General features: G+C 38.4%; 1 protein-coding gene across 1 annotated transcript in view; it reads right to left on the bottom strand.

Moving 5' to 3' along the window:
• Positions 1 to 16673, bottom strand: part of LOC113826152 (uncharacterized) — a 20324-nt gene extending 3651 nt beyond the window's left edge. Inside the window, exons 1-6 of the mRNA XM_027379023.2 lie at positions 16279 to 16673; positions 10381 to 10529; positions 7812 to 7991; positions 7134 to 7280; positions 6916 to 6927; positions 331 to 540 (exon numbers count right to left, since the gene is read on the bottom strand). Of these exons, the coding sequence (XP_027234824.1) occupies positions 331 to 540; positions 6916 to 6927; positions 7134 to 7280; positions 7812 to 7991; positions 10381 to 10529; positions 16279 to 16405 (825 nt within the window). The 5' untranslated portion in view covers positions 16406 to 16673. The remainder of the gene's footprint in view (positions 1 to 330; positions 541 to 6915; positions 6928 to 7133; positions 7281 to 7811; positions 7992 to 10380; positions 10530 to 16278) is intronic.
• Positions 16674 to 20000: the final 3327 nt, after the last annotated feature.

Raw genomic sequence — 20000 nt, 5'->3', positions numbered from 1 at the left:
GTGTGTGTGTGTATGTATATATGTGTATATGTATATATATATGTATATATCTGTGTGTGTGTGTGTGTGTGTGTGTGTGTGTGTGTGTGTGTGTGTGTGTGTGTGTGTGTGTGTGTGTGTGTGTGTGTGTGTGTGTGTGTGTGTGTGTGTGTGTGTGTGTGTGTGTGTGCATATTTCAAAAGCTGTAAAAGAGCTCAAATCAATAATTTTCATAATACTTATTTCCTTCCATGGGAAACCATGTAGGAGTATAAAAACATTAGAAAAGAGGCTGGAATGAGGAAAGGGAAAAGAAAAAAATAGAAAAAAATAAAATAAATAAAAGCCAACCTTATATGTTAATCCCATGATGCCTTGCAACATTTCTCGCACTTCTTTTGCTCTAGCTTCAATGTCGTCTTCATCCACTTTCATCCTCTTCGTAAGCTGTGCCATATTTAACTTCTCTTGTTTAACAGGATAGTAAACTCTCTTGCTTGACCCTGGTTCATTGTGTCCATAAAAGTCATTTTTCACATACAATCTCTTAGCTGCTGCCTGCTGCAATAAAGCATGATCTATTAGTTATAATACTGCAAACCGTGGGTGATTTCCATTTCCCTCCCTATCCCCCTACATTAATGCAAAATTATATTTTCATACTTAACCCTTTATCAGGCAAATGACCATATATGATCACTTAAATACATATATACATATATATACATATAAACATATATACATATATACAAATATATATATATATATATATATATATAAATATATATATATATATAAATATATATAAATATATATATATATATATATATATATATATATATATATATATATATATATATATATATATAAGGTATTTAAAATGTGTGCACGGTAAAGGGTTAAAATGAATTTTTTCACTTACCAGTTTCTTACACTAGCATTAACAATGTTCATATAGCCCAGCTGGGTCCCAAATTGAATTATTATAAGTCATATAACACTGTGTTGGCAATCCTGTTCACCCGCACAATGTACTCGTCATTCATTCTTGAAATAATGGAATGGAGTAGGGAGGATGGGAGGAGTGTGAGTATAAGGAACAGGAAAGTGAAAAAGTTCATTTTAGGTATGAAAATGTAATTTCTTACTGTTTCTTACACTAGCAGATTCCCATACTTTAGGTGGTGGGCCATGTCTTGTGTATGGCATATGACAAGGGTGAAAAGTCCACATTAAAATTTGCCACTCACCATTAGGCGAGTTCCTAAGACAAGAATGACGTTTGGAGGACATAATGTTAAGCATATGGCAAAACCTCATTGACCTCAAACATGCTACCCTGGGTGAACTGACTGGTGCCGGGTAGGTGATTATATATGTAAGAAAAGCTAAGCCACTATGTATCCAGCAGTAATGAATGGTCCCAGAGCAAAAAATGCCTTATTCTTGCCTCTGACTGTCCTTCAAGTAATTGTCTGTGAATACTGAATGGATCTTCCAGCAAGCTGCCTTCAGAATGGATACAATTGAGCTATTCTTCCATAAAAGTCTTAATAGTCTCTCTGAAGATACAGTCAGACTACCCATAGATTTGTGAAATCCAGCAATTTTTGTTAGAATTTGCCCATTAATGGACTCAATCCACTGGACTTTTGCTCACACATTTGATGCGATGGATAGCCACTCATCCATCAGTAGACAAATGGAGAAACTGCACATGCTGAGAATCTATAGTATGTATGGAGCATATATTTTCATATCAAAGCATAAATATCATTATATATTTTAAATTATTAAGAATTATTCATATTTATTTTTAGCTCAATATTTACATTTATATTTAAGCTAAAATTTAAAGAAAAAGTAGTCGCCAACTTCAATTTGAAACCTCAGATCCCATGAATCTTTGAAATGTGGAATTCTGAAGCAATTTACTCCTTCCTAGAAGAGGGAATATGAAAGAGTAGCAAGAGTTAGGGAAAATATTGCGGGATCCATAGCGAGTTTCTGCTGGTTCTTAACGCAGTGTGAACACCACAGATGGGTGGGCTAGTTCCAGCCCACAAAATAGCTGGATTCCAGTGAAATTTGGGGGTAGTCTGACTGTACCTTAAGAAAGAATGAAATTGCTGCCTTGGGCTTGGCCTTCTTTGGGCTCTAACACAAAGACATGCAAGGCCTGTCTTGTGGAGGAAGATGTTCTGTGCTGGCACCAGTTCAGAGCCCATACTGGACACAGCAGACATTCATCATCTTCCCTCCTATCAATTGTAGAAATATTCTTTATACGGAATTCCCTTAGAATTGGGTTGATGTCTGTCTCTGTTTTGGCTATGAATTCAAGAACCTAAGACAGTAACAGGTCCTCCCTTGGCTTGGTAATAGTACTGGAAAGGGCATGAAGTTCTATGACCCTCTTAGCAATGGCTTGGGCTACCAGAAAAAGTCTTTTTGGTTAAATATGGTGGATGCATAAAGTCCTTAAGCACTACGTCTACATTCCATGATGATGATGATTCTTGCACCATTTTCTATACTTTTTCCACTGTGACTTGTCATTTGAATTTAACCAAGTATTGCATGACTCTTGAGGAGTAGTCTAAATGATAGAGGAATTGCTTGATAGTCTCCCATGTAGTTAGCTGAAGTGTGTGTAGAGCCTGATAAAACCTGTGGACATGTGGCTGTCATAATAAGTTCATGCAATAAAGAACACATTGAGGCATGTGTACTGTCACCTAAATGAGGTCTGGAAACCATTCCTTTTGTGGCCAAAATGGAGCTATCAGAATGAGTGTGGTGCTTTGGGAGGTTTATTGCTTGTTGAGCACCTTCCTGACAAGAGGTCTTGGAAAGGTGACATGAAGTTCAGCAGCCTGAAGTTCAGTCTTGTAGCAAAAAGATCCACTGTTGGGCGACCCCGAAACTTCCATAGAAGATTGCATACACTCCTGTTGGAGTCCACTCTATATAAATGATCTCATTGTGTCTGCTGAGGCAGTCTGCTAACACATTGGAGGTCTCCTTGAAAAACGGAATGAGGATCTTGACATTGTTTTCCTCTTTCCATTCTAAGATCTTTTCGAGCTCCTGTTTAGAGTGTTGTTGAATGCGCACCACCTTCCTCGGCCAGATATGATAGTCCTGTGGCATTGTCCAAGAACAGAGCCACTGTCTTATCTTGTAATATCCCTGTGAAGTGGAGGAGGCCTTACAAAATTTGCTCAGATTTCCAAGATGTTGATGTGTAGGAATCTTTTGTGTGTTGTCCATACTCCAGTTGTTAACCCATTGGCGCCAGGTGTCACGTACGTACATGCCATGGCTGTTGTGGACCAAACGCCAGGGGCATCATGCCATGCCCATTCCCGTGCTACTGGCTTGTCAGACGGAGGTTGTTTTTCTCCAGTAGTAGCGGCTTCATTTATATGGTAAAGATTTTAGGCAATGGCATCTAAAGTGAAGGTAAACTCAAAATTTAAATATTTTTATAAATTTTAGCAAAATAAAAGCTTTTAGGTGCTATATGTCACTCGCAAAATACCGATCGAGCCGGGCGCAAACAGGGGAAACTGCCGGTGCGCGCCAACAAGCCGGTGCATATGTAAACTTGACAAAATTTTTACCCGTTGCTGATGGGTTAATTCCTGTTGAAATGATGTTCCCTAACCTTTCACTGAAACATGTTTATAAAAGTATAAGTGTGAAGATGCCATCTGGAGAGACTTCTCTACACAGATTTTGTTCCTCCAACCACCTTGCTGTCTCAAGGTAAAGGAATGTAGTCTCCTTGTGACTCTCTCACATCTGAATCTGCTGTAGTTGGATGTTCCTCATTCTCTGGCAACAGAGGTTTTTAGTCTTTTCTGTGTTGGGAAAATCTTCAAAAGGAGAATTAATTTTTATCCCTAAAAAGGTATTCTGAAACAGAGGAAAAAACAAGAGGAGAATTAATTTCCATCCCCAGAAGGGTTACAAAGTTTATTATCATTCCGATTGTGGAGCACAGGTTGGTGAGAACCAACTAGAATGAGCCAGTTGTCCAAGTATCTGAGGAAGCTAATTTCCTGGCAATGTAAAGCAACTGAAACCAAAGCCATCATTCTCATGAAGACAGTGGCATTTTAAAGAGGCCAAAACAGAGGACCCAAAACTGAAAAGGTAGGTTCTTCCAGCTGAACCTGAGGTACTTGCAGCTGACTTGATGTATCAGCACCTAGAATTAAGCATTCTTAAGGACATTGGAAACCATCCAGTCACCCTTTGGTAAAGATGACATTACCGTCTTCACTGTTTCCATTCTGAATTTGTTTGTGTTGAAGTATCTGTTTCAGACAGAAAGATCTAATAGGGTTTGGCAACCTCCATTTGCTTTGGTTACCACAAACATGTGGCTATAGAACCCTGGTGTCTTTGATGCGGGTTCTACTACACCTTTTTCTTTCAGTAGCTGGACTTCCAAGTCCAGTGCCTTGCCCTTTTTGGAATCTAGAGAATATGTCCTAAATGTGGCACTGATGTGAGAGGAGATAGAGTAGAGAAAGGAATCCTGTATCCTTCTTTGAGAACAGAGAGGAACCAATCTTCTGCACTTATATTCAGGCAAGGCATCTTGCTATTCTGTCCACAGTTGTTTGGTGGCTCACTTGCGAAAAACATTGCCCATAATCCTCTTGGAGAAAGAGGTGGGCCTGGTTTTGGATTCTGTCGTGTTGTCCCTTTCTGTGAAGACAGGGCTGGACGATGGAAGGAATAGAGACCAATGAGTACTGTCTAAGGACCTGAAGATGAGGAACTGTAACCCTGTTCCAGCAGTCGAGTACTTGGTGTTGAACGTGGCTTACATAGAGCTCTGTCCGCCACCTGCTGGAAGGAGATGGAAGTAGTCTTGTATGCTATCTTGAGTACTTCCTTTAACTTGTTTTCTGGGTCCTCTTTAGACACTGGTGGGAGACGCAATAGTATGGATTCACGTCACATGTCCTTAATGTTGGTCACTAATGCAATAAAATTATTCACACTTGAAGAATTACATTAACCCACTAACGACGGGTGTCCCACATATGAGACACCCAAAAAAATAAAAATTGCCAGGCGTCCCGCCAGTGTGACGCTGTATCGGGGCTTGCACTCTGGCGCAGCAGCGGGCTGCGGCTGGCGAGTGGGTAGAGTTCAGGGCAGCCCCGCCCGCCGATTTTGTAGCCGCCCGGAATCTTTCATTTTCGGCTTCAAAATATACCGGCGTTAATGAGTTAATATCACCTCTTCTCAAGTACACTGGTGACATCTATAAATATAATCTCCTTGGTGTAGGTAATAAAGCTATTGATGATAATAATAGTTACCCCTATATATTGGGTAAATTGATGCACTCCTGGATCCATATCATGATCCAGATCACCACCAATATTTAAAAGCATCTAAGTAAGGCTAAGACACACCTCTGGTGAAAACATCATAAAAATCTATTCATAACTTTCTGAGTTATCCTGTTAACAAGTGAACAACACAAACTAACCAAAGCTATCTAAATATAACCTCCTTGGCAGAGGCAATGAGGACCATTGAAGGCACTATCAATAGCTCGACTGCAAACTGAAGCTATGCAGATTCTCCTGATTTGTTGACAGAGCAGTAGATGAGGATGAAGAACACCCAGGTGAAGTCACCATGTTAAGTTTGTCTATTACCTCAGGCTAGTTGGTCATTACACTATAGCAAGAAGGAAGGTTTTGAAGGCCACCTTCCTGCTCTGACGGAGCCTCCATTTTAATAATTTTCACATCATTAAGTCCAGCAAAGTCAGACAAGACAAATTAAAGGAAAACAGCTGGGCAAAACATAAGAGCACAGTCATAAAGAACCATGCTTTCCAATGTCTAAAGAATGAATGTCGAGCACATTATTCAGGAGAACGGGTTGCCAACACAGCAGAATATAATTCAAAATGGTTAAATATGGGACTATAGATGTGGCTGTTTAGTATGAACATTGTTAATGCTAGTACAAGAAACAGGTTGTATATACACTTGCAAAAGTTTACCAAAACTTGAAATAAAAAACAAAAGAAAATTGAATCTTTACTTTCGCAGACTTTTCATTTATGAAAATTCATTGTCTAATTACCTTCCAAACTACATTCACTTCTCTTCTAAATACTGTCTATTGCATCTAGATATTCTAAAAAGATTCCAAGTTATATAAAAAATAATACTTGAAAAAAGGGTGAATTCAAACTTCAGCAACATCACAATTACAGAAATACAGATATGTATTAGTGATTCTTATATGTGCATGTAAATGCATGTTAATATGTATGTATGTATGTATGTATGTATGTATGTATGTATGTATGCACATATGTGTGTGTGTGTGTGTGTGTGTGTGTGTGTGTGTGTGTGTGTGTGTGTGTGTGTGTGTGTGTGTGTGTGTATGTGTGTGTGTATGTGTGTATGTGTATGTGTGTGTGTGTGTGTGTGTGTGTGTGTGTGTGTGTGTGTGTGTGTGTGTGTGTGTGTGTGTGTGTGTGTGTGTGTGTGTGTGTGTGTGTGTGTGTCTGTGTGTGTGAAAGAGAGAGAGAGAGAGAGAGAGAGAGAGAGAGAGAGAGAGAGAGAGAGAGAGAGAGAGAGAGAGAGAGAGAGAGAGAGAGAGAGAGAGAGAGAGAGAGAGAGAGAGAGAGAGAGAGAGAGAGAGAGAGAGAGAGAGAGAGAGAGAGTAACTGTGAGTGAATGTGTAAGTAGGTGTAACAATGAACAAGTGAGTGAGTGAATGAAAAAATGAGTGAGTTAAAGTGTATGAATGCGTGCAAGTCAGTGAGTGAGTAAGTAAGTAACTGAGTAAGTGCATGAGTGATTGGGTAAGCGAGTGAGTGAGTGGGTGAGTTAGCATGTGGGTGAGTTAGGATGCATGTGTAGTAGAAAAAAAAAAGATACTGACCTTTGTTGTGCCCTGTTAATAAAAATAAAACAGACATTAGTAATGTCTTCATAATAGGTGATAGACAGGTGTTATAAAATCTCAGGTAGCTGATCATTTTCAATAATATACATGCCTTAATAAATAAAAAAAGATCACTGAAAAATATGTTACATACAACACAATAGAAGATATATTCAACCATTTTAACATTCTACAAAAACTTCCAAGACACTTACAATTCCAACAGTGTGGCCAAAGTGGTCAGACATTGCAGGAACCGTAACGTATATGATGCGGTCTTTCTGTACTGGAGTCTTTGATTTTAAGGCATCCTTTAGCTGTCTAGCTACTGCAATCCGGTTGTTTTTTGAGTGTTCAAACAGCTGAAAATTTGATGAAAGGTAAACAGTAAATTAATAGAAAATGAAAGAAGGAAAAAGAGATAGAGAAAAAAAAAATAATAATAAAAGAAGAGAAATTGCAATTTCAGGGGAAGCTGTGTTGAAACTTCAGTCACTATAATACATGACATAGGAACTCAGCATTAAAGGACTAAAAAGAAAGAAAAAGTATTGTTTGAAGAGACTAAACTTCTTACAAAAAGTTTGTTGTTTCTGCATGATTACTTGAAACAACATCTAAGATGCAAATCAAATTTTAGCTTCTAAATTGTTCTTTAAAGTATCAGAATTATGTAAAATGAAATTCAGTAATTCCTTAAAGGCTTTCACAAGTATTTTTTAAAACCTGTTAAGCTCAATATCATCACAAGGAAAGGTTCTGTCAATCTTATTAGGAAGTGACCAATGTTCAGCATACTGACAATTATACAGAAATCTATTATTGCAATATTAATAATGATAATAAAATTTAAAATAAATACAGAAATCAGTCTGGAATGCATATTTCTTTACCTGAAATTCTGGATAATAGATGACCTCTTTCATAATGATGGTTGCAGTGCATCCTACTTTGTGTGTGCGACCAGCTTTCTTTTTCTTTTTTACGATAGGTTTTTGTGGAGGCTCGTCCTCTTCACCACCAGCATCACCAACACCTGCCTCCCCAATGACTCCAGCACCTGAACCTGTTAGCTTCAGAGAATAAGTAAATATAACTAATGCATCATTCCAGTATACAAGTTGACATTTTCAATAATGCATTCAAATACTTGTTATAATGAACCAAAGGTGACTTTCCACTGCCAGAGAGAGCCAATTCAAAGGTAATACCTTCTCATTCCTACTTAGCATTTTCACTCATGTCTTCACAAGACCCTAATTTGTGTAGGTGAGCTAGGTATCCTCCCAGTGCCCATGGGAGCAGGGGGCAAGGGGGATAAGGGCAGCAAAGGGGGTGAAGGGGGCAAAGAAGGGAAATGGGCTCTATCTCAACACTCTGCAATTAGTATCATCACGGCTAGGAAAACAGATGTAACATTATCATACCATTTTGGTGTATTTCATGGGTAAATTTGGTTTCAATAGCAACTCATTGAAAAAACAGAGACAGGTAATTGAAAGATGAAAGATAATGGAATATAGACAAAAGTATAAATACTTCTCTTGGACTACTGCTCTTAGCCAACCTTATGTGATATTATAAAATAAAAAGGGTTTAAGGTATCTAAGAAACCAGTAACATCCCTTATCAAATAAAGGAAGAAAATGCAACTTCAGAAACCCATAGCACCAAGAATCAGTAAAGTAAGCTGCCAAATGTATCAAGACACCAGCACGTAGGAGAAAATCTGAATTTCACCCTAAAATATGTATTCTCCTTGTCAGTGATGTTGCAACAATTCAAAATTCAGCAGATGCGTAAACTTTGTGTTGGGCTCCTTATCACAGGGAAAGACAACCAATGTCACCTCTAAGCTTCTAGGTCCATATATCTTCAGCAACTGCATATATTTTCAATTAACTGCTCTGCAGAAAATGCATTATCAAGTGTATTCACTAAAGAAGATTGATACTTGAAATTTTGATTCTCATCAATAAAGCACTCAATAGTAACATTTCATTGGAACAAACATGTTTTATTTTTCTGTTTATCCTTTAGCAGACTATATCACATGAAAAGCTCAAAGTGGAATATTTCTTGTTTCACAGAAAACTTCCAGAAGCTAAACATTAAGGGATTATTACTGAATTTTCCTTCTCTAAATATAGTTCCTTTCTGAGAACTGTTTCTTTTGATAAAATGCAAATTATCAACATGACTTTGTTCCCGTCCCTACAAAATTAATATATGTATTAACTTTATTAAAAATAAGTCATATTCTTGATGAGCTATTACTAACCCTGACAATTCACCATAATTCATCTTTCTACCCAATTCAGGGCAAATGAAAGCTGTCCATTCAAGTGAACATAAATGATAGAATTATATATATTTTTGGCTGATCTCTAGCCACAAGATTATGAAAAATATTCATATTTTCTTGTCATCATTATGAAATACTATTGTTTTTTAAAGATTGATTTTTTCAGATTGAAAGATTAGGGAATGAAGTAAAAGAGGTAACAGACAGACAAGAAAATATAACAAGTGAAGGTGTGTACTCTTAAATGGTCAGCAGTGAACAAATTATTTACAAAGGGAAAGTCACAGAAGAATGTTTTTTTTGAAGATTGTGAACCACTTATCTTTACCTGATTTAAACCTTTTTGCAATGTCTATATCTATTTAAATTGTATCATCATACTGTATATTTCCCATTTCAATGTTTCACTATGATTTAATCATAATGTATTCATGCCTCTGTTGTCTTCAAGCCATTAAGCTAGAGTCCAATTTTCTGAACCTGACAGTATCTTTGACAACATATCAGCCATTGGTGGCTTGCCACCTTAAACCTGGAAGGCCAAGGATACTCGAACAAGTATATTAATACTTTTTACATCCAGTTTAAGCTGACTCAGTTGAAAATAGCTGCTCAAAAAGTGCCAGGCTCTTTTGCCACATTTTTTAAAAGTCAGCAGGAGGTAGGGAGTAAGAGAGAGTAATACTTGGGGCATTTGGCAAGATTCTCATTACATCCCTCTAAACTCAACCTCTTTACCCCAACCCCTTCATGTTCCTTAGTCAATCATGCAAGTACCTCATATCACCTCCTTTGACAGGTGAAGGAACATGGTAAATATAAAATAAAAATTCTTGTATTGTATAACATTCACATCCCCCACAAGCACCCTGTACTAATGATGAAAGCACATCCTGGTGTTGTCTCTGCCTTTTTTTAATGAATGAATTTTGGAAATGGATATAAGAATTTTCATTCATAATGTATGACATGTACAACCCCACCCACCAATAACCCCATATTCTAACTACTCCCCTTTTCTAGGACACCTTGAAATTTAAAGTTTCACCTATTAGTCATGTAAATGTTGAAGATAATTAAAATGACATGATCCATTTTTCTTAGAAATGATAGAACATTAAGCTCAACAAAATTAAAAAGTAAATTCAGGCACATACCTCTATCTTTATTTCCTTTTTCTTTCTTCCTCCTCTTCCTCGATATGACTGACACTGAAGAATCTTTAACCCGGCCACAAAGAATGGTACTCCACAGTATGGCACACCAACTGTTTCAAACCGTACTTCATTTTCATCGTTGGCACAAGCTGGAAGAAAAATAATTCTCAAAGCATTAAACTGTCATTTTCATACAATTCCCTCACACATATATTTATGATGATTAATGCTTAGCACTCGGAGTGCCATGTTAGGATATAGTTCAGTTTGGTGCCAGTATGTTCCCTTAGCTAAACTGCAATTTCATTTCTTTGTGGTGTAGCAGCCACAGCCACACATTCTGCATGCAACTCATGCCCTGCCAGCCATCACAGTAGGGACTCACACTACACAAGCCCTTCTCAAAGAAATAAAACCAGATACATAGTAGACAGTCTCATCTACTATAGTCTAAGAGGGCTCACAGAGCCAACCCCTCCAAAAAACAACTGCAGTACTCAAGGGGAAGTTTAACCCAATATCACCAGGTGTCCTGCCAGTGGGTCGTACAGAGCAAAGACATTTTCCAGGTGTCGCACCAGTGGGACACTATGTTTCTTGGCTGTCTTCCAGGGGTCTCGCATGCGAGACATAAACTATGGACTACGTTGGACAGTGATGAGCCGCTTTCCAGCATGGCCACCAAGTTAGCTCTGAAGAAAGGCCCTGGATCCAGAGGGTTTGTCTGGTGACACAAGGACCATGTCCCCAGGAGTAAGGAGTTTCAAGGCGATCCTGGGGTGAAGTTCCCTATGGATATCTCCGCCTCACCCTTGGAGATCTATGGAAGATTTTTTCACCAATCCTGATCCAGATCTCATCATATCAGAGACAAACTGATAAGTTTTGTTACAATCACTATTGTGTTCTCTCTATTTGTATTCATATTGAGGAAATCTAACATTAAGGAATTAGAATGGGAGAATTTAGGATGGCATTGCTTTTTGCTTTATCAGATTACCTGCTATGGCGTATTATTCAACTGTTATTATTAATACATCTTAGTCATCTGTGGCTTCCCATTGCTTTGGAAACATGGCATAATAACACTAGATTTCAAATCTGGAGACACAGACCTATATTAGGCCCAATCTTGTTCACAGTATTCTCAATCATAGCCCAAAATTGACTTCTTGTTCAATGCACTGATGATTCACAATTTCTCCATAGTGATTCTGTAAACAACTTAAATGAGTTGATAAAAAAGACCCAGGAGAGTTTCACAAAAGGATACTTTGACACGTGGCCTCAAGATAAATCCAAATAAAACACAATGTATCTTTATAGTTAGTCACAAAAAAATCACCAAAATCTCTGTAACCATGACCAAACAAAATTGTAAACAAAATTCATATTCAGAAAATTCAAAAATTACAAAACTTTGCTGCCAGAGTAATGCTTGGCAACATAAAAAAGTATGACCACATTATCCCATACAAACAAACTAAATTGGCTAAAAGTACAACACAAATGCAACAATGATACTTGCATACTGATTCATAAAAAGGTCCACAGTTTTTAGCCAAAATGGCTTTTAACCCTTTCAACTGTAGGTAACACAACCTGTGTCCAAACAAGACAGGTGAAACCCCTATATATCAAAAGATCACATACAGACATAGGGGAACTATGATCTGGAACCAACTACTTTGGAATATAAGAAATATTCAGAACTCAAATACATTCAAAAAGAAATTAAAAGAACATTTCTTAAATCAGCAATATCAGGTTTCAAAATATAAGAATAGACAAGATTTATATATACTACCATTGATTGTATGCTTAAATGATTTTCATATGTACTATCTCACTAATATGTATGTAATATCACTATATAATAAAAAATAACCACTGTAACAAATGGAATACAGTATTTTGAATTTGAATTTGAATATTCTGCCTCTTCCTCTTCCTCCTCCTCCACCTTCTTCTTCTTCCTCCTCCTCCTCCTACTCTGCCTCTTCCTCCTCCTCCACCTCTTCCCCTACTTCTTCCTCTTTCCTATTGTTCTCTCCCACCTCCTCCTCTCTCCACTTCCCGTCCTCCTCCTACCTCTACACACACCCCACATCGCCAACCACCTGCTAAACATTAACTTTAGAAGTTTTACAAATAAAATATCACAACTTCTTAAAATCATCTGACCACATCAACCAGATATCACAATAGGCACTGTGATATGGCTGCTTTCTGACAGTGACTCTGCTGAACTTTCCCTCCTCTCATTAGCATGATTGTCACATGTAAAGACCCTAGGCATGTCGAGGTGGTAGTGATTTTATCGCTGCCAAACCAAGTCTAATCATTAAACCAAGGCCAAACACCTTGACACAGACTGTGAAATCACCTGGATCCAACTACAACTTTCCAACTGTAAGTCTCTAACTTTCAAACATCCTTATCACAGAACACACATTTCTACCTATCTCGCAAACAGTTTTAAAAACAACACTCAACACTTCTTTAAGTTATTTAAGTCACAAAGACAAGAAACTACAGCAATCACCACCTTGAAAGACATTAATAACACTATTATGACGGAGCCAGAACACAAAACACATTTACTGAACACACACTTCCAATCCATTTTCATGAATAAAGACAATACACCTGATATGCTAGTTAGTTCTTACCCTTCAGTCCCCTACCTGACATATCAACCAACAGCATTCACTGACTTCAAATACCACTGAAATTGAACAAAGCCATAGGAGCACATCAAAACAGTGCCTTTGAACAAATATTATGGTATTATGGGATCACAAGGTCAATTCTTCAGACCAGACAAGTGCAAGGTGCTCCCTTTCACCACAACAATACAACACACCTACATTCTACATCAGGTGGTATTCACAAAAGGTCTATGACTTTTCTTTGTGATTTTGTCTATGATTTGCTCCATTACATCTCAAATTTAATGCTGCTAATAATGATAAACATTTATATTGCCATTTACCATTTTTAATAATCTATTGTAATAAGAAGACAAGGTAAATATTGCAATAAATCTTCCTTATATTATATTGGAAATTTTATATATTTATAATATCTTAATATAATGTGGCATCCCTACTTTTACTGTCATTGTATTGATATTTGTGTCTTTTAATAAAATACAGCAATAAAAATATAGGAGATAGCTCAATTAACGTTAGATAATTTATCAAAAGAAGCCTTGAAGCTTTTCTTGTTATTCTCAAAGCAGTATAATTTTTTAGCATGACTCAATTTAACTTTGTGCACTACCCACATGATCCAGTGTGTCCATTCTATTGTGTGTGTGTGTATATATATATATATATATATATATATATATATATATATATATATATATATATATATATATATATGTATATATATATGTATATATATATGTATATATATGTATATATATATATATGTATATATATATATATGTATATATATATATATATATTTATAAATATTCATATCTATCTATCTATCTATCTATCTATCTATCTATCTATCTATTTATCTATCTATCTATATATGAACTGTAGTCATGTATATATATATGTATATATATGTATATATGTATATATATATATATATATATATATATATATATATATATATATATATATATATATATGTATATATCACTATTATTATCATTTACCCCTATGATCCGGATGATGTCATGGTCCCATCGTGGAAAAATCTGGGCTGTGGTCTGGGTGACATGAACATGATATCATTAGGTAAAATGGCCATGGTGACGCAAACTTGCCGTCATGAGCGAAGGCCATGGTTACAGAAAAGACTTGCCAAGAGCGCACAAACCTCTTGGAGTATTATTTGACTCATATGGTGCTTAGAAGAGGGCTTTAGCATTATTCCCATTGATAAACAAATGTGATGTGTGTAAGCCATGACTGGAAGAGTGCCAGCTCCAGGGAGGATGCCATTTCCATGCTGTGCACTGTATTCCTGGCCACTGTTCTCTCTTTTTTTTTTTTACTGAGTTATTTACTATATAGAGAGATGATATACTCTGTGCTAGGAATACAAGCTATTTTCATCTGGATAAAGCAAATCAAAAGACATATGGACACTGGAAAATGGCAAAAGAACTTTGCAAAGGTAAGGCGCTGAGTCTTGTCACCGCTCATGGGTGTTCATGCGTGCCCGGCCTATACACCACACGCCTGGAATGTAAGCTACTTGCATAACTCAATGCCCATATTTTTTGTACAAAGATTTCCATGATGTAACTGAATCCAGTATTGTGTCGCAACCCATACTTTCTAAACCCTTGCTCTACACAGCCAATAGCTAATATCCACCTCCTCACAAACAATCTCAACTTTAGCAAACACACAGACTTATCACAAACAAAACAAACAGAACACTAGGGTTCCTGAGGAGAAACTTCCAGAACTGTATATCAAACACATAGCTTAAAACACCCATGAAGGCCAAACACTTGAGTATTGTAGGGCTGTATACAACTCCTACACCAAGCCCAACATTGAGAAGCTCAAACAGGTTTATTACAGACAATTACACCTAGTATTACAAGCCACACACAAAAAAAGATAAACATGGACCTGCATGACAAGGACAAAGAATTACAATCATCTCACGATCACAAGTAACCTTGTAGATATTAACAATGAATATCTACAAGCACCACATGCACATAGCCCACAAAATTTACACATCCCTTACATACCACATAAACACGGTCTCTTATAAGGACTCATTCTTTCAATATACCATACACAACTGGAACTAGCTATCTTAACATACCAAAGAAAAAAACAAACAAACTTAAAGCCTTCACTGAAAAATCAAACAAACATATAACAAAAGGAACACTTACTGAAACACAAACACTACCATTTATACCTTAATCCTTTTACCTACCCCAAACAACCGACCATATATGCATGATATGCACTTACCACAGCCCTTTGCATTCATATTGAGATTGGGACTAATTCTGCTATAAACCGGAAGTATACATCAAATAAAATGTTGCCAAATTCATTAGTAATGGCCATGACCAGGTTTTCTATAGAATTATCAGCTGTGTATATAAGTGAATTTGTTAGTTAATCAAGATATAATGGCAAATGCATACGTGTTTCAATTCAGAAATCCTTAAATAATTTGTATGTCAAGGGATTTGATTATCAACATTTGAGCATTTGTAGCATTTTTGGTACTGATGGATTCTTACCCTCTAGTACACATATGTGTAGATATTATGCTGCAGAACCCCCATTCTTGGCCCCAACGGCAGGGGAGGGCATGCAAGGTACCTGAAGAATTGCAGAGTAAAATGTAAATGATAAACACAAAATCAGTCACCCCCCATGGAGGGTTGCTGCCCCTTACCCCGCACCCAGAAAACAAAGGATCCTCCATATATTCACTGCAAGACGTGTGCTCCTGCATGTCGGTCATAAGCTCTAACCTGCCATGAATACATGGAAGATTCTTTATCTTTCATTGCTAGGGTTAGGGGCAGCAGCCCCCCAGAAGGCAGCTCGCAGTGGGCACAGCCACTGCATTAGACAATATAGGGACATCCTGTGTATATCATTCATATTTTACCCGGCATTTTCCCTGGTTCCTTTCATACCCCTGCTATTGGGGCTAAGGTTGTTGCTAATAGGGGGAGGGGGGGTTCTGTGGCATAATTTCAATATTAAGTAGAGTGAGAGGAATCTATCACTACCTAGGTCATCAGAGTCAGTTATGCGAGGGTTTTCAAAGAATAACTATAGTTTGGCATGACAGTCAGTGTCTCGCTCTGCATGTGACTTTCTTTCCATCAATGCAGCTCCTCCGAGGAAAAACCTCCTTTGATGGGGTTTCAGGAAGGCTCACCTGGCACATCAACGCAGCCGAAGTTCTTGGTGGATCTCAGGAGGGCATAGGTCGTCTTGGTCTTCCTCTCGTGCTCCCGGATGATCTGGTCGGCCTCCTCGAGCGACCTCACTTGGTAGGTCGACATGGTGACGACATCTATTGCCTCTTCGCCTGTCAGGAATCCCGGACTCAAAAAGTTCCTCGCGAGCGTCTCTCCCGCGCGAGATGTTTACATGTAGAGCGACGCCTCGAACGATCGCTTTCGAAATGGTTCGCGGAGGACCAGCGCCCGGCCCTCCCCGCCGCCCCATGCCCTCCTGCCGCTCGAGCCTCGGCCGCAGGGGCACGCAGGGCACTTCACTGGGCCTGGAAGTGGGCGCGGCAGGTTATCCAGACATTACAGTAACAGATAGTGAGATCTGTTTTTGCTGAGCGAAACTTAATGGAATTAAACAAAAGAAAAGAAAATTTTCATCATAGAAGATGCAACCGTTGCAGGAACTGTAGGGATGACTTCATTAAATCATTTAAGCTTTTCCATTTACTCATTTCCGGCCATCAAATTATGTTTGTGTTGTTAAACATAGTTCCCTCAAAATACTGCTTTCTTTGTTAACTTTTGTTATATTTCCGACACCCAAGGAAAAGGAAAGAAATACACTTTTGTAAATAATGCCCCACTGTGACTTTCATAACGGAGGCGATATATAGCCGGAGAGGAAGTGAATTTACATGCTCGATCCTATTGCAAAAATAATAATGAAAACTAAGATGATTTATTACGTCAAAAGCTATCTTGATAACTAGTCAGTGTCGTCAAAGCGAAGCTCTTGACAACTCAACTGCACCGATTTTTACCACAGGACTAATGTGCATGAATAGTAGATGCAAGTACAGTAAATTTTGAAAAAATGGGTATATATCCAACAGGGAAGGAATGGAGCACAGAGTTAATAAGGGTTATAATTGAAAAAATAAACTCCCAATATATGATAAGGAAAGAGAAAAACAAACATGGTACAGATTAATTGAATAGGAATTGCATACAAAATATGGGATTAAAACAAAAGCTGTATGCAATGATAAAGCTTGCATAAGGTCTGGGTCGAATCCAAGGGGGTACCTCCCTATTTTTCGTGTGGTAATGCTTTTTTCAGAGTTGTAGTTTTGTTCTTGCCTATTTTTCTTTGAATCCACAACAGGAATAGGCCCATGAATACTTGAATGTGAAGTACGGAGATGAAATTGCAAATGAAAGTATAATCATCGGATTGTTCTCCTGCATGGTGGCGGCTTCCACATCCCGCGCCCCAACCCCTTCCAAAATGTCTGGACCCGACCCTGTAACATCGCAAAGGAAAGGGAGAAGGATTTATAACCTAGAGTTCTTTCCCAGACTGCGTACTCGTAGAGGCGCAGCAGTGAGTATTAGATTCGTTTCTGCATTATTTTTCAGACTGAACCATACACGCAATTGCCTCCGACGCCTCTTTCTTCCAACACCGAAGGACTTGCTGTGGCCTCACTGGGATGCAAGGTTGGACTGACTATTAGGCACAGTGAGCACGTACTTAGGGTATGGTGGGGAGGGGGGTGGGGGTCACAGAATTTTGACTTTATCAGATGACAAAATAAATGTAAAGATATTAATTGTGAACATTTACTTAGCATTTAATTGATTTTGTCTTATCTTCCTGACACAAAAAATGAATAGTGCAGGCCCCGAGAAAAATAAGTGCTGAAAATGAAAGTTTCATGGTTCATGATGTTGGTGTTGATCAAAGCTGCAAAAAAATACCAAAACTTCCAGGGTTATGGCTTGATTTTGCTACTAACGACGTGGCTTACTGGACTGCTTGCGAAATAATTCAACACTTGATAATAAATAACCCAGTCTGTATGTCTATTGGGAAAAGCGACAACTTTCCCTATGATATCAGTTTCATAACTGCTATGGGAAGTTTACTACTAGCAGAAACATTACACCTGTACACCCAGTAAGCTCTCTAGCTGCAGCCCTTGTACATAATGACAGTGAGGGACATACTGATGAGACTATACACTGTAGCTTTGGATAAAACCCAAGAGTAAATGCAGAGCTGCACTCCCTGTCCAGTCGTAATAAGGACCTGTGCTTTACACCAACACCCCAATTGATTTCAGCCAACACCAAGATGAACCAAGTGGCAGGTCATGGAAGACATACATGGAAGTAACCACTTTCAAATCCTGCCAAGGAAAGTAGATGGTATTCCAGCCAACTTTTCTCACACTTTAAGATTCAACATGTTTAACAGACTTTCAGAATCAGATTTTTTCACATCTGTTCAAGAAGCTGTCTACCAATTAGGCTCTAGAGTTCGTTAAATAGCAGAATTGGGCAATCCCATGGGTCACAAGAAGCATTTACTGACCCGCTATGGTCAAGGAACTGTCAGGGCAAGAAAAGCTTCCCTCAAGCAGTAGAAATGACATCCCAGCAACATGACCATTGTCAGCTACAGAGACATGGGCAAGAGCTCGGAATATTGACCGCACAGTCGTCACTGTAGAGGTACCAGTCGAGGTCTCGTGGGGAGAGTTATGCTGTGTTCGGAACTGCTCGTCTATCTCGTCCAGACAACTTGTCCAGGACCAGCAGGACAAGGAGGCTGTGTTCGGAACCTCCAAGACCCTTTCTGCCCAGAATGCAACCGGCTCGAATGTAAACATTCATTTTTTTTTTTTTTTATCATACCGGTGTCTTTATTTTACACGCTGCATAGGTTTTGTAACTCCTTTGATGCACATTTAACTTACCTGCAACTGACAAACACAAAAATATCCTTTGATAACACCAATTAAGGGTCATAAAATTACCCACCAATATCTTGTGGTTACCTGCAACTGTCAATGTTTACATACAAAATCTATTGTGACGTCATCTCGTCCTGCTCGGCCACCTTCGCAGGAGGGCGAGTTGGACGAGCTAGACTACTTGTCCGGGACGAGATAGTGGAGGTTCCGAACGGTCAAAACATCTCGTCCAACTGGTCTGGACGAGATAGACGAGCAGTTCCGAACGCACCATTATACTGCAAGATTTGCGGAAAGGAGAACTTCAGTGGAACTTTCATACCTTTCATTTTCTAGGATGGAGATGAGGTCTCCTTTTACTCTTTACTGCAAGATTGCCCCAGGATTTAATATTTGTCCATAAGAAATTGCATTGCAGCTTTGAAGTTGAAGCTCTTCAACAGAATATTTCAGGATGGTTTCACAGTTACAGTGAAAAGGAGACATTGCAGACCTTACCCTGGCAAAGTTGGTAGAGATCCAACTTAATTCCAGGGACAGTGTTTTTAGCTGAGAAAGAGCGAGTACTTTTTAACACTTTGCCTACAACAGTGGCATATACATTGCAAAACCTTTTCGGCGGTACACTGACCATATAAAATATACTACATAAACTTTCCAGACATTTCGTGGCGTTGGTGCATCTTTTGTGCTTCGTACGATGGCACAGCGACATCGACAATGTTAGAAATGATTATGTGAAATGCATGTGTTGCTTTTTACTTTACCCTTATTTGAAATATTCAAGAAAATGTTATGCACGTATCCAAGCCACGGTTCCTGGGCCTCAACTCGACGCCTGATCCATGAGGTTCATGATAGATAGAGGGATCACTAAGTATGCTTTAAACTTACGTGTGTGTGTGCGTGTTTGTGCGGGTGCTGGTGCACTTCAGGTTGTAGTT

Source organism: Penaeus vannamei, chromosome 18 (assembly GCF_042767895.1).
Source record: "Penaeus vannamei isolate JL-2024 chromosome 18, ASM4276789v1, whole genome shotgun sequence".
NCBI lineage: Eukaryota > Metazoa > Arthropoda > Malacostraca > Decapoda > Penaeidae > Penaeus > Penaeus vannamei.
This window is presented reverse-complemented; position numbering and strand designations above follow the sequence as displayed.